This window comes from Petaurus breviceps, unplaced genomic scaffold (genome assembly GCF_028583685.1).
Source record: "Petaurus breviceps papuanus isolate PSGF00001 unplaced genomic scaffold, PetGlider_PUasm1.0 84, whole genome shotgun sequence".
Lineage (NCBI taxonomy): Eukaryota > Metazoa > Chordata > Mammalia > Diprotodontia > Petauridae > Petaurus > Petaurus breviceps.
The window spans coordinates 9,246,509-9,262,959 of NW_027186645.1; the positions used below are offsets into that span (position 1 = coordinate 9,246,509).

The 16,451-nt window shown below is 36.3% G+C and overlaps 1 protein-coding gene across 1 annotated transcript in view; it reads left to right on the forward strand.

Annotated features, from left to right (window-relative positions):
• Nucleotides 1–16,451, forward strand: part of LOC138176222 (uncharacterized) — a 61,031-nt gene that overhangs the window by 1,722 nt on the left and 42,858 nt on the right. The window contains exons 3-5 of the mRNA XM_069106963.1: nucleotides 4,374–4,481; nucleotides 11,093–11,155; nucleotides 13,975–14,059. Coding sequence (XP_068963064.1) covers nucleotides 4,374–4,481; nucleotides 11,093–11,155; nucleotides 13,975–14,059 — 256 coding nt within the window. The remainder of the gene's footprint in view (nucleotides 1–4,373; nucleotides 4,482–11,092; nucleotides 11,156–13,974; nucleotides 14,060–16,451) is intronic.

A 16,451-nucleotide genomic window follows, 5' to 3' on the forward strand; every position in this document is an offset into this window, starting at 1 on the left:
CACACACACACACACACACACACACACACACATGCATGCACGCACGCGTGCACTCACACACGTACATGCAGCCATATCCAAACTGTTAAGCAAGGCTGGTTGATTTAACCTTTACAACATTTCTTGAATATTCTCCTTTCTTTGACATTCCCACCATTCTAGGGCAGGCCCACATTCCCTCATGCCTGGACTATTGCAAAAGCCTGCTGATAGTTCTGTCTGCCTCTATTCTCTCCCCACTCCAATCCATCCTATATTCAGACACCAAAGTAATTTTACTAAATCAAAGGTCAAATCTCCCATCCCCCACCCTCTTTTCCCTCCCACCCCACTCAATAAACTGTAGTGGCTCCCTATTATCTTTAGGATCAAAATCCTCTGTTTGACATTCTAAACCCCTTCATAACCAAGTCATCTTCTTACCATTCCAGTCATAGACCTTACTCCCCACCACATAATCTTCGTTTCAGTGACACTGGCATCTTTGCTGTTCCTCGAGCAAAACATTCCATCTCTCATCTTATCTCCAGGTATTTTCTCTGGCTGTCCTCCATAATTGGAATGCTCTCCCCATCAGTTCCACTTTCTGACTTCCCAGGCATCCTTTATGTCCTAACTAAAATCCCATCTTTCACAGGAAGCCTCTCCTAACCCCTCTTCATTCTAGAGCCTTCCTTCTGTAAATTATTTTTTTTTGCCTCTTTTTGTATTCCCAGTACATTGCATAGTGCCTAATACATGGTAGACATTTTAAAAATGTTTATTGATTGATTGACAAAGCTATCTTAATCATTCTTGTTCTCACCTTTACCAGGCAGAGCTTACAGGACTCAATAGGATAATCTACATTTATAGTATACTTTAGTAAGCATATAATTCTCATAATTTGTTGAACAAGTTTAGAACCTATTTGGGAAAAATAAAAGGAAAAGTAATATTGTGAAATAGCTATTCCTAGGTTTCCTATCTAAGATGTTAAAAAGAAGTATATAATGCTTTCTACAATAACTATTTAATACTTTGATAGCTTTAAAATAGCCTTTTGTTTATTAAGCTGTGTTTTCAATAAATATAAAGTAATACATGTTTAACAAAGACAAAATTAAAAATCTTTTAATGTTACTTACCTAACTGGAACCAATTGCAACTGACTGCTAGCTTGGACTGTGACTGTAAGGCAGGTTCAGTTTACTAAGTGGCCACCCTTATATTGTCAAGGAGAAGAATTATTACTTCTAAAGTTCCACCTGTAGTTTAACCTTGGTCTTATAAAGCTTTGTCATATATATTAATTAGTTTTAAATATCCTAGCCTAGTTATGAAAATTAAAACAACTTTTGACATTTTCATTGATTCTTAACCTACTTATAAATGTCACAACCTCAAGGAGCCGGTATTAAGTATTGTCCTGGGCATACATAAGCATTAAATAAATAGGTACTGACTTGACATGAGGGAAATAAACAGTAGTCTGGAAAAATTAAATTTTTAGAATTTTTAAAAATCTGAGTCTCTTGGCATCATCATTTTTTATACTTTGGGCGTATGGTAATTTACTGTGTAGAGTTGGTTTACCATCAGGTAATAGTTTTCCCAGTGAATTTCTGAATATCTGTCACATGTAATAAGCACAAGTCACTCAGTCTCATCACAACTGAGCCTATAGACTAGGGGGGGGGGGGGGCGGTGAATATGTTAGGAACGAAACCCCAGGAGACAAAGACACTAGCAGATTGACAAGATGTATCATTGGAGTGGAGAAGATTTGGAAGAGACTCTTGATGTACACATTCAGGTACTTTATGAAGCATTAGCTCTACCTCTTCCATGTCTCTAAAAGGAAAAAATAAATTCATCAAAAGAGCTATTCCACTTGTAACTACCTGAATTTCTGAGTAAATGACAAACATCTGTGACCAATAAAATTTGAGTGCTTCTAAAATGAGCATGTTTGCTCTCCATAGGTAATTAGGAAAATTGGAGAAATGACCAGAATATCAGTTTCATACTCATTTTACAGGTCAGACTGGTAAATATTCAGAAAATCTGAAGTTAAAGGGGTGATGTTTTCTTAAATCTCTTTTCTTGACGTAAAGAATTAGGGCTTGAAACAAGACAATGATTAAAAAAAAATTTATAATCTGTATTGTCATAAGTCCAAACTACCTTGTGGGGAGGACATTCTCCCTTCCCTCTATATATGTATATATGAGTGTATACATGCTTATGCATATATATGTATGTAAAAATAGATACAGTTAAAATTCATATAGTGCTTAACATTTGCAAAGCTCTTTGGATGTATTATCTCATTTAACCATTATAACAATGCTGCCAAGTAGGTACTATTATTATACCCATTTTACAGGTGAGGAAACCAGGACTGAGAGGTTAGTGACTTGTCCCAAAGTTACATAACTAGTAAGCAACTGAAGGGATTTGAACTCGGTTTTTCCTGATTCCAAATCTGGCATTCATTGTATAACAAGTGATTGTTGAGGAGTGGCTAGATGGTGCAGTGAATAGAGCACCAGTCCTGGAGTCAGGAGGACCCGAGTTCAAATCTGACCTCAGACACTTAACACAAAAACTAGCCGTGTGACCTTGGGCAAGTCACTTAACCCCAATTGCCCTACCTTCCCCCCTTCAAAAAACAAAACAAAATAAACAAACCCAAAAACAAAAATAAAGTGATTGTTGAGTGGTAGCAGATAAGAATTTATGACCAATGCTAAAGGAGCCAAGGATAACTCCAAGGTTTGAGTCTGGAGAAGTAAAATCATGAAAGGAAGGAAAATGAGTTGAATTTTTGAGAGGAGGCAGCAAGGAGAAGATAGTGAAATATTAGTTTAATTTTGAACAACTTTATTTTGGAGCATAAAAAAAGAAAGGTAGAGGGTTGGGGACTGACAGGAAAGATTCAGAATTAAGGAGTTTGGGGAAAGGAGAAATCAAAAAAGGAGAAAGGGAAAAAATCATAGAGATATGAGGAGAAACAGGGAGATTAATAGTGTCAAGTACAGTGACAAGCTCAAGTAGGGTGAGGACTGAGAAAATGCTTTTGGATTTAAATAGAAGGAGAAAGGGAGGGAATAAGCATTTATATAGCACCTACTACATTCCAGGGACCATGCTAAGTGCTTTACAAATATTATCTCATTTGATCTTCATAACCCTGTGAAGTTATGTGACTTGCCCATGGTGAAACAACTACATACTTGTTTCAGGTAAAATATGAACTCTGGAAGGAAGTTATCACTACACATCCCAGCAAAATTGCAAATGTTAAATACAAATCATTATGGATACTATTTGCATTGAGGAAATAGGAAGCTATTTTTCTTAGTCCTTCAGGTTTGCCTAGAGCTGAATGGTGTAGGCAGAGCATCAAGAATCTTCAATTTAGAAATCAATGAGTTAATGTATCCCAGTTTTGTAGACATGAGACTATGGTATTCAGTTAGTACTAACCAACTTGCTCTAAAAAAGGTAATTTTAAAAAATGTAATAAAGTTCCTCCTTTAAATATGGAGTCAATATGCCAAATATAAAAATTGATTGATTAATATTGGTGAATTTTTCATTAATTTATTCAACTCTGTTGACTCAGGTCATTAAACCATATCTTGATTGTTTTATGTATTGTTTTGGAAATCCCTAGGGCTTCCTTAAGAATAAGAATAATAGGGACAACATAGACTGTCTTCTTGTTATTTAGGCTATTGGGGTTGTTTATATTCTCTTGTTTAGTTGTGTTTAAATTATATACTTACTGGATTATTGTTGTTTATTCTTTTCAGTCATATCTGACTGTCACCCCATTTGGAGGTTTTTTGGCAAAGATACTGCAGTAGTTTGCCATTTCCTTCTCCAGCTCATTTTATAGATGAGGAAACTGAAGCAAACAGGGTTAAGTGACTTGCCCGGGGGTCACACAGCTAATCCGAAGCCAAATTTGAACTCAGGAATATGAATCTTCCTGACTCCAGATCCAGCACTGTATCCATTGTGCCACCTAAATGCCCATATACTGGACATTCCAATTCCAATTCATTTTTATAAGTTAGCCTACATTAATATCTGCCTATATCCCAGAAATAAACCTTTTATGATGGAAACATTTAGAATCAAGGATGTTAGAATATGTCATATGCCTTTCCCTAGGCAGGGTACTTCAGTTTTCAGATTATAAAATTATGACTAACAGTTGAAGATCTTACAGTGAAAATGTTGTCACAGTGACAGGTGAAATGACAAGCCATATAGCTCATGGTTTTTTTTTCATTTGTTTTGAAAAGAAAAGAATAGCCCAAAGTTGTTTATGGCCTAAAGAAAAATATTTCAAATAATTTGAATTTGTTTGTATCTTTCAGCTATTTGAAACTTATTATCACTTAGCAGTAGCTTTTCAAAGCTTGAATCTCCATAAGAAGGCAATAGAACAATTAACACTTGCAGCAGAGATTGCAGCTGTACCTAAGGTAAAACTGATGTCATTTATAGCATGTTTTTACTTTCCATAAAAATAAAAGTAACTTAAGTTGCAATTCATCATATTCAGAAAATGAGCAAGTGGAGGCAATAGGTTTTTCAAATTTTTATTTTTCCCAATTACATTAAAAGATTTTTTTAAACATTCATTTAAAAATTTTTGACTTCCAAATTCCCTACACCCCACCCACCATTACCCCACCCTGTTGAGAAGGTACACAATTTGATTATAGATTAAACATGTGCAGTCATGCAAAACATTTCCATTGTAGCCATGTTACAAAAGAAAACGCAAACCAAAAAAAATTTTTTTTTAAAGCAATCAGGGTTAAGTAACTTGCTCAAGGTTACATGGCCAGTTATTTCTGGGTGTGGTGCTGAGTATCTGAGCCCGGATTTGATCCAGGTCATCCCGACACTGGAGCCGGTGCTCTTACTCGCTGAGCCACCTGGCCACCCCTAAGCAATTGGGGTTAAGTAACTTGCTCAAGGTTACACGGCCAGGTATTTGTGGGTGGGTGCTAAATGTCTGAGCCAGGGATTCGATCTCCAGGTCTTCTCAACACTGGAGCTGGTGCTCTTACTCGCTGTGCTACCTGGCCGCCCCTAAAAATTTTTTTTTAAAAACAAGAAAGATAAAGTCTAAAAAAATCCTTCAATCTGCATTCAGAGTTCATCAATTCTTTCTCTGGATGTGCATAGTATTTTTCATCATAAGATCTTCAGAACTATCTCTGATCGTTGTATTGCTGAAAATAGCTATGTCATTCACAGTTGTTCATCATGCAGTATTGCTGTTACGGTGTACCATGTTCTCCTGGTTCTGCTCACTTCATTTTGCATAAGTTCATATAAGTCTTCCCAAGTTTTCCAAAAAGCATCTGCTTGTCATTTCCTCTAGCACAATAATAATTCCATCACAAACATATACTACAACTTGTTCAGTCATTCTCCAATTGATGGGCATCCCCTCAATTTCCAATTCTTTGCTACCATAAAAAGAGATGCTAATAATTTTTATACATAATTTTTTATATTTTCCTTTTCTCTTTTTTATGATCTCTTTGGGATACAGACCAAGTAGTGATGTTGCTGTATTACATAGTTCTAAATTGCTTTCCAGAATCATTGAGTCAGCTCACTATTCCACCAACAATGCGTTAATGTTCCAATGTTTCCATAACTCCTCCAGAATTTATCATTTTCCTTTTCTGTCATGTATCTGATAGGTGTGAATTGGTCCTTCAAAGTTGTTTTAATGTCTCTAATTAATAGTGATTTAGAGCATTTTTTTCTTATGACTATAAATAGCTTCAATTCTTCTGAAAACTGCCTAATGTTAACCTTTGAATATTTATCAATTGGGGAATGACTCAAATTCTTACAAATTCGACTTGGTTCTCTATATATTTGAGAAATGAGACCTTTCTCAGAGAAACTTGCTGTTAAAATTTTCCCCAATTTCCTTCTAATCTCAGATGCATTGGTTTTGTTTGTGCAAAAAGATTTTAACTTAATGAATTTAATGTAACATTTTATATCCTATAATATGCTCTATCTCTTGTTTAGTCATACATTCTTCCCTCAACCATAGATATGACAGATAATTTTTTCCATGCTCCCATAATTTGCTTATGATATTACCTTTATGTCTAAATCAGTTATCCATTTTGACCTTATCTTGGAATACAGGTTGAGATATTGTCATATCTAATTTCTACCAAATGGCTCTCTAGTTCTCCCAGCAATTTTTGTCACACAGTGACAAAAGCTTGGATCTTTGCATTTATCAAACATGAAACTAGATTGCTATGGTCATTCATTACTGTGTATTGTGTGCCTAATCTATTTTACTGATTCACCACTCTATTTCTTAGCCAGTACCAAATTGCTTTGATGATTACTGCTTTGTAATACAGTTTGAGATTTTGTACTGCTTGGCTACCTTCCTTCACAATTTTTACTCATTGATTCCCTTGATATCCTTGACTTTTTGTTTTTCCAGATGAATTTTGTTAATGTTTTTTCTAGCTCCATAAAATAACTTTTGGTAGTTTGGTTGGTATGCCATTGAAAAAGTAAAATAATTTAGGTAGAATTGCCATTTTTGTTATATTGACTTGGCTTTGTGTTAATATAGTTCTTGGATTTCTCTTGGCAGGTAAATTCCCAGGTATTTTATATTATCTTCAATGGTGGTGAATTCAGCCCCTTTAATTTTTGATACTAATAATTTGGTTTTCTTCATTTCTTTTTTTAATCAAATTAACCAATGATTTATCTTTTTTTCTCCCATAAAAACAGCTTCTAATATAATGGTTTTCTTTACTTTCCATTTTACTAATATCTCTTTTGATTTTCAGGATTTCTAGTTTGGTGTTTAATTGGGGGTTTTTAATTTGTTCTTTTTGTGACCTTTTTTAGTTGCATTGATCTGCTTTTTCTCTATTTTATTGATGCAAGCAATTAGAGATATAAATTTTCACCTAAGTACTTCTTTGGCCACATACCATAAATTTCAGCATGTTGTCTGATTGTTGTAATTTTCTTTTTTTTTGGGGGGGGGGCAGAGAAGGCAAGGCAATTGGGATTAAGATCACACAGCTAGTAAGTGTATCAAGTGTCTGAAGCTGGATTTGAACTCAGGTCCTCTTGACTCCAGAGCTAGTGTTCTATTAAGTGCACTGCTAGTTACCCCTGTTGTAATTTTCTTTAATAAATTATCAATCTTTTCTGTGATTTGTTCTTTGACCCATTTATGTTTTAGGATTAGATTATTTAGTTTCCCATTTTTAGTCTCTCTTTCCATTGTTCATTATTGACTGTAATTTTTATTGCATTGTGATCTGAAAATGATGCATTTGTTATTTCTGCTTTTCTGCATTTGGTTGTGAGGTTTTTATGTCCTAAAATATGGTCAGTTTTTGTGTAGGTGCTATGTACTGCTAAGAAAAAGTATATTCCTTTCTACTCCCATTCAGTTTTCTCCAGAGGTCTATCATATCTCAATTTCTTTCTTATTTATCTTTTAGTTAGATTTATCTATTTTACAGAGGGGAAAGTTGTGGTTCCCTACTAGAATAGTTTTATTATCTATTTCCTCCTGTAACATTCAACTACTCCTTCAAAAATTTAGATGCTATACCTTTTGGTGCATATGTGTTCAGTATTGATCTGACTTCCTTGTCCATTATGGTACCTTTCAGCAAGATATAGTTTCCTGCTTTATCTCTTTAAATTAGATTTATTTTTGCTTTATCTAAGATCATGGTTGCTAGCCCTGCTTTCTTTGCTTTAGCTGAAGCATAATGGATTCTGCTCCAAACCCTACCTTTACCCTGTGTGTATCTTACTGTTTCAAGTGTGTTTCTCCAAGTGTGATTCTGGTTTTTAATCCATTCTGCTATCCTCTTCTGTTTTATGGGTGAGTTCATCCCATTAACATTTATAGTTATAATATTTCCCTTCATGCTATTTTTTTCTTGTTTATCCTTCTCTCTCTCACCCTTCACCCTTTCCCTCCTCACAATTGTTTTACTTCTGATCACTGCCTTCTTTAATCTACCCTCCCTTTTATCTGTCTCCCTACCTTTCTGTTATCCCAGTTCCTTTTTACTTCCTAATGGGGCAAGATAGATTTCTGTATCCAACTGAGAGTATATGTTATTCCCTTTTTGAGCCAATTTTTGTGAGAGTAAGGTTTAAGTTTGCTTGCCACCCCTGTCCCCCACCTTCCCCTCCATTATAAGATCTCTTTCATGACTCTTAGATGTGGGATAATTTACCCTGATTCAATCTCCTTCCTCCTTCCTTTTCCAGTGCAATTTTCTTTCTCAGCCCATTATTTTGTTTTGGGGGTTTTTTTGGATATCATCCCATCAAAGTCACCTAATATCCACACCCTCTGTCTACATATACTCCTTCTAATTGCTCTTATAGTAATGAAGTTTTTAAGAGTTACAAATATTATCTTTTTTTTTTTTTTTGCCTTTTTGGAGGGCAATTGGGGTTAAGTAACTTGCCCAAGGTTACACAGCTAGTTTTTTTGTGTGGGTTTTTTGTCTAAGGCCGGAACAGAACTCGGGTCCTCCTGACTCTGGGGCCAATGTTTTACTCACTGTGCCACCTAGTTGCCCCTACAAATATTATCTTGCCATATAGAAATATAACCAGTTTAACCTTATTGGATTTCTTATGTTTTCTCTTTCTTGTTTCTTTTTTACCTTTTTATGTTTCTCTTGAATCTTGTATTTGGAGGTCACTTTTTTTTTTCCTTTTTTGGGGGGTGGAAGGCAGGGCAATTGGGGTTAAGTGACTTGCCCAAGGTCACATGGCTAGTAAGTGTTAAGTGTGCGAGGTTGATTTGAACTCAAGTCTTCCTGACTCCAGGTCCAGTGCTCTATTCACTGTGCCACCTAGCCACCTGAGGTCACATTTCTTATTTACCTCTGATCTTTCAATTAGGAATGCTTAAAAGTTTCTATTTCATCAAATGTCCATTTTTTCTCCCTGAAAATTTATATTCTATTTTGCTGGATAGGTGATTCTTGGTTGTAATCCTAACTCCTTTTGCCTTCTGGTATATCATATTCCAAGTCCTCTGATTCTGTAAAGAAAAAGCTGCCAAATACTGTGTAATCCTGATGGTAGCTCCACAATATTTGGTTTCTTTTTGGTTGCTTGCAGTACTTTCTCATTGATCTCTGAGCTTTGGAGTTTGACTGTTCTGTTCCAATTTCATTTTGAGATCTCTTTCAAGCAGTGATTGGTAAATTCTTTCCATTTCTATTTTGTACTCTCTTTCTAATATATCAGGGCAGTTTTCTTTCATAATTTCTTGAAAGTTGTTGTCCAGGCTTTTTTTTTTAATCATGGTTTCCAGGTAGTACAATAATTTTTATATCATCTCCCCTATTTTCTAGGTTAGTTGTTTTTCCAATGAGAAATTTCACATTTATTCTCATTTCTTCTATTTTATTTTTACTTTTTAATTTTTTATCATATCTTGATGCATCATAGAGTCATTAGCTTCTACTCACCTGACTGATTTTTAAGGAATTATTTTCTTCAGTGAACTTTTGTACTTCCTTTTCCATTTGGCCAATTGTATTTTTTAGGGAGTTATTTTCCTTGGTAAATTTTTGTATACCTTTCCCCATGCTACTGACTCTTTTAAAATTATTCTCTTACATTACTCTTATTTCTTTTCCCAATTTTCCTTCTACTTCTCTAATATGCTTTTTAAAATCCTTTTTAAGCTCTTCCAGGAATTTTTTTTGGCCATGAGATCAAATTACTTGGAGGCTTCGCATGTAGCCATTTTGACACTATTGTCTTCTTCTAAGTTTATGCGTTCATCTTCCCTGTCACCATAGTAACTTTCTGTAGTCAAGGTCTTTTTTTCTTTTTGCTCAGTTTTTTCTGCTTTTTTTTTTGACTTGGTGTTTTAACATGAGAGTTGGGCTCTGGTCTTGCACTGTCCCAGGCTCTTTGTACTGGGGCTTATGGTCTCATTTCTGGCTTTTACTGGGCTTTGGAGCTTAGCTGCTTCCTTTCACTGGAGGGTAGATTTCCCTTCTAGCTTCTCCTGGTGGGTGGGGATTCCTTGTTGGCCTCTTCTGGGTATGAGGTTTAGCTGCTGGCCTGCCCAAGGGGTGTGGTTTTTTGATTCTGCGTTGCTATGGTAGCAAAGTCTTTCTGGTGGCTCTCCCTACAGGAGGGATCTTGTTGCTGCTCTGACCCACGGGTGGGGCCCTGCTGCTGGGTTGCTATGGAAATGGTTTCTCTTGGGCAGGGTCTCACTATTGGCCCACCTCAGGATGGGGCTTCACAACTAGTCAGCAGTGGGGTCAAGGCGCCTCTGGTGGCATTTACTAGGTGTGGCACCTTCCTGCAATAAAGAATTGCATGCTTAATAGATTTCTGCTTTGTAGGAGGGCAGGGCCTCTCTAATAGATTGCCCAGGCTTTGAGCCTTGCTGCAAACACCCTGCTGTGAGGCTGACTGTTGTTGCTACACTTGGACCTCACTCCTTTCCTACCTCAGTGAGATAGACCTTTCCTGCTGGCCTGGTAAGCTGCTTCCTTGCTCCTAGATCAATTCTGATTAGCTTTTCAAGTTGTTTGGGTGGGAATTTGGGAGGGCTTTGGAGGGTTCCTTCCTCACTCTGTCTTGGCACCAACTTACTTATTTTTATAAACATTTATCATCTCTCCTTCCCACTGTCTCTCCACAAACTGAATAACTAAAACTTTAAAAGAAAAAAGAAAAAGAAAGCCCACAGAACACATATGTATAGTTCAGCAAAACAAATTTCCACATTTACCATGTCCAATGATGCATGTCTAATTCAGCATTTTAAGTTCATTACCTCATTGGCAGGAGGTGGGTGGCATGTTTCATCTTTAGTCCTCTGTACTTATAGTTTATTATTACAATGATCAGAGTCCTTTGAAGTTGTTTTTCTTTATAGTGTTGTCATTGTATAAATTATTTTCCTAGTTCTGTTCACTTCACCCTGCATCCGTTCATTCCCAGGTTTCTTGGAAACTGGTTCTTAATTTCTCATAGCACAATAATATTTAATTACTTTCATATGCAGGCATATCTCAGAGATATTGTGGGTTCAGTTCCAGACCACCGCAATAAAGTGAATATCCATAAAGTGAGTCACACAAATTTTTTGGTTTCTTAATGCATATAAAATATATGTTTACACCCTATGGTAGTCTATTGAGTGTGCAATAGTATTATATTCTTAAAAATGTACATACCTTTATAAAAATACTTTATTGGAGAACAGTTTGGAACTATGCCCAAAGGACAACCAAACTGCATAACCTTTGATGCAGCAATGCCACTACTAGCTCTGTATCCCAAAGAGATTATAAAAAAGGGAAAAGGACCTACATGTGCAAAAATATTTATTGAAGTCCTTTCCATGGTGACAAAATATTGTAAATTGAGGAGATGCCCATCAGTTGGGGCATGACTGAGCAAGCTGTTGTATATGAATATTATGTAATGGAATACCATTTTGCAATAAAAAATGATGAGTAGGCAGATTTCAGAAAAACCTGGAAAAACTTTCATGAACTAATGCAAAATGAAATGAGCAGAACCAGGAAAATATTGTATATAGTATCAGCAACATTGTGTGATGATCATCTATGAATACCTCAGCTCGTCTCAGTAACACAATGATCTAAGACAAGTACAAAGGAGTCACAAAAGAAAATGCTATCCATACCCAGATAAAGAACTGATGGACTCTGAATACAGACTGAAGCATATTTTTTTCTCTTACTTTCTTCTTTTTTTTCCTTTTGCTTTGTTTCTTCTTTCACAGCTGTGACTAATGTAGAAATTTTTTTTTTTTTTTGCCTTTTGGAGGGCAATTGGGGTTAAGTAACTTGCCCAAGATTACACGGCTAGTTTTTTTGTGTGGGTGTTAAGTGTCTTGAGACTGGAAATGAACTTGGGTCCTCCTGACTCCGGGGCCAGCGCTTTACTCACTGTACCACCTAGCTGCCCCCAGAAATACTTTTTACATGATAGTACATGTATAAACTGTATCAAACTGCCTGCTATTTTCAGATGAATAGAGGGGAGGAAGGGAGAGAGAAAAATTTGGAGCTCAAAATCTTAAAAATAAATGCTAAAAATTTTCTTGACATGTAACGGGGAAAAATAAAATGCAAAAAAAAAAAATGTATTGCTAAAAAAATACTGCTAATCATCATCTGAGCCTTTAGCAAGTTGTAATCTTTTTGCTGGTGGAGGGTCTTACCTTGATGTTGATGACTGCTTACTGATCAGAATGATGGCTAGGGTGGCAGTGTCCTAAAATAAAACAAGAATGAAGTTTGCTGCATTGATCAACTCTTCTTTTCATAAAAGATTTCTCTGTAGCATGTGATGCTGCTTGATAGCACTTTATCTGCAATAGAATTTCTTTCAAAATTGGAATTAATCCTCTCATATCCTGTTTCTGCTTTATCAATATTGTTGTGTCTCAAGGAATAGGGAAACCTAAGGAAAGGGAGAGAAAAAGGGCAATGTCTTGTTGTGGGAGCAGTCAGAACACACACAACGTTTATTAAGTTCACCATCTTACATGGGCATGGTTTGTGGCACCCCAAAACATTACAATAGTAACATCAAAGATCAATGTTCACAGATCACCATAACAGATATAATAGTAAAGAAAAAGTTTGAAATATTGTGAGAATTACCAAAATGTGACACAGAGACATGATATTACATGCTGTTGGAAAAAATGGCACTGATTGACTTGCTGCACATAGGGTTCCCACAAATTTTCAATTTGTAAAAAGAAAAAAAACAACTGCAAAGGCAGTGAAGCAAAGCACAGTAAAATAGTTATGCTTGTACCATAATTTGTCTAGCTGCTGCCCAGATGATGGGTATCCCTTTAATTTCTGGTTTTTGCTACCAGGAAAACAGCTGCGCCTTGTCTCTCTCTGTCTCTCTCTGCCTCTGTCTGTCTCTCTCATATGTGTCTGCATGTATGTTACATACATATATACAGATACATATATGCATCTTTTCTTTGATCTCTTTGGATATCAGCCTACTAATGGTACAGTTGGATCACATGCACAATTTAATAACTTTTTGAACATAGTTCCAAATTCTTTCTAATAGAGCTGGGCCAACTCAAAACAAACACTAACAATGCATTAGTGTTTGCTTTTCTGAAACTCCTCCAGTATTTGTCAGTTCCCTCTTTTGTCATTTTTACTAATCCAAATATATATGAGGACTCAATCAGACAAGACTTAGTCACTTTAATTCGAACTTCTCTCATTATTAGTGAATTGGAACATTTTTTTAATGTGGTTATTAATGTGGTTTTAATGTGGCCTTTTAACTATTGGGAAGTGGTTCTCAAATTACCTTGAAATAGACATCTGCATTTCATATTTTTTGTGATACATTTCTACTTTGTAGCATATGGATTTAATAATAACTGTATAAGTCCATATATGCCCTTTAAATGCCAGAGTTGCTGGTTTGTTTTTTGGTTTTTCCAGTTTTTCTTCCCTAAAAACCTACATTGATTCTTATCAGCGTATTTTATTGTTGGGTATGGTTTCTTTCCTAGCCTCTTGGGTTCTAATGTTTCTTAAACTCAACACAACTGAAACAAAACAAAATAAAAATTCAGTATAATTTATAGGAAATGTTATAGTAGAATGATGACATATATAATACCTAGAAGAATTATAGTGGTCTTGGGAGAAATATTGGAGAATTTGACCAAAGTAAATAATAATGTTGATTTGAAGTAAATAAAAAACCACTGGTAGTGATATCATGTTTAAGCCAGGGATGTGACTTAATAGCATTAGTTTTATGATCAGTGTTGCTTTTGTATATATCAATTCTGGAGGTACCCATAAAGCTGTTTTGTAAAATCACAATGCTTTAAAATTTGGATTTTTTTCTTTTTACTTCCAGAATGGCTGTGAAGTTGGCTGTAATTATGAGACTTTCTATCATACCCCAATATTTTCTAGAAGAGCATTTTCTCATGTCATACGTGGTAAGATGCAATTATTTCTTCTTGAACTCGATTTTTGGTATTTCTAATGTTCCTTTAGTAGAACGTAAGCTCCTTGAGCATGAGGGATTATTCCATTTTTGTTCCTGTGTGTCTCTCTTTTATTACAGTGCCTTTTATTTAGTGGGTGCTTAATAAATGTTTGTTTGACTGAAGTGTGATGTTTTTTTAAATTAGCAGGTATGCCTCAAGCAATAGAATATCTACAAAGAATGCATGAAAATTTAAGCATTTAGTTGACACTTGGAAGTTTGGGGGTAAATTAAAAATATTCATCTTTACAGGAATGTTTTATGCATTTTTAGCCGATGAACAATTACCTCAATTTTTCTCAGTGGCATTTGAAAGTGTAGTAGCTGAGTGGCTCATATATATAAATATCCTGCTTAAAAAGAAAAGAATTTTCTTTATTCTGAGAAAATCAATGCTAAATTTGCCAGCACAAGTATAAACTAGCCCACTTCATTCATCATTGAAAAGAAAAATCAAGATACTCATGTTTTTTGTCCTTTATTCTTATTTTCAAAAAATTAATATTTTTCCTTTTCTTCTTAATCAAAAAGATAATATAAATCAGAAAGTATTTAGTGAGCATTAATTGTGTCACAGACAGTTATGCTAGGAAATGGTAATATAATGACCTGCCACCATCAAAGAGTTTGTATTCTATCAGATAAAACAACATGCACATATCTACATATATGTATGTATTTCACATATATATATTATTCAATCAAAAATATTGATCAAGTAGCCACTAATGCCAGGCACTTTGCTAAGTGCTAGGGACACAAAAAGAGGCAAGAGACGGGGTCCCAGTCCTCAGGAAGCTTACAGTCTGATGGGGGAGACAACATGCAAAGAAACAGATGCTATTTACAGAATAAATAGGAGATGGTTAACAGAAGGAAGGCATTGTAATTAAGGGGGGGAGGGGTGGGGAAGGCTTCCTACAAGGTGGAATTTTAATTGAGACTGAAAGGAAACCAGGGAGTTCAGGAAGTCAGGGAAGAAGAGGGTGAGTGTTCCAGCCATAAGGGACAGTCAGAGAAAATGTCCAGAGGCAAGAAGGTAGAGTATCTTGTTTGTGGAACAGCCAGAAGGTCAGTGTCATTGATTCAAAGTGTATGTTTCAAGAAGTTAAGTGCAAGAAAAATGGAAAAGTGGGAGGGGGCTAGGCTATTAAGAAGGGCATTGAATGTCAAACAAGGCATTTTGTATTTTCTCCAGGAGTTTATTGAGTAGGAGGGGGTGACATGATCATAATTTCTTTTTAGGAAAAATACTCTTTTGGAGTAGGGAGAGACTTGAGGCAGGCAGACCCACCAGCAGGCTTTTGTAGTAATCCAAAAGTGAGGTAGTGAGGACCTGCACTAGAGTGGTGGCAGTATCAGATGAGAGAGGGGCATATGAGAGAGACGTTACAAAGGTGATCGTGACAGGCCTTGGCACCATGTGTGAGATGAGAAATAGTGAAGAATCAAAAACAACTCCTGGGTTGGGAGCCTCAGGGTCTGGGAGGATGGTATTGTTCTCTACTGTAATAGGGACGGTAGGAGGGGAGAAGGTTTTTGGGGGAAATAATGAGTTATGTTTTAGACGTAATGAGTTTAAGATATCTACTGGACATCTGTTAGAAAATTCTGAAAGGCGGGAATAAGGTTGGAAACCAGATTGTAAGGAGTTGAGAAGAGAGTGAGAGGAGAGAGAGTGGAGGCACCTATTACAGATAGCCATTTCAAATTCAGCTACAAAAGGCAGAAGAGATAGCTGGGATTATAGTTAACAGGGATGGAAAGATCAAATGAGGGTGGGGAGACATGGGTATGCTTGTAGGCAGCTAGAAGTGAGTCAGTATAGAGGAAGAGACTGAAAATAAAAGAGCGAGGATGATGGAGGGGGCAGAATTGTTGGAGAAAACAATGGGATGGGATCACTTGGACAAGTAGAGGGGTTAGCCTTGGTGAGGAGTAAAGCCCATTTCATCATATGAGACAGGGGTGAAGGAGGAGAAAGTGACAGAAGGCATCCGAGAAATAGGAGATGAGGAAGAGGGGAGAAGAGAGAGTTCATAGTGAGTGAGTGGCCTCAATTTTTTCTGTAAAATATGAGGCAATGTTCTCAGTTGAGAGACTGGGGGAAGGAAGGAGAAGCCAAGGGAGGTTTAAAGAGGGATGAAAAGGTTTGGAAGAGCTACTGTGGAGTATAGGATAGTGAGTTGGAAAAGGCAGTATAATGTAATTGTCTACCATAAGTGAGGGCCCAGTTGAAGTTATATTATGTGAATTTGTAGTGTCAGAATAGTTGTGTGGTTTTCTCTACCTTTTTTCAGCACCGCATGTGTAGGAGCAAAGGCAATGAAATGGGGGCGCAG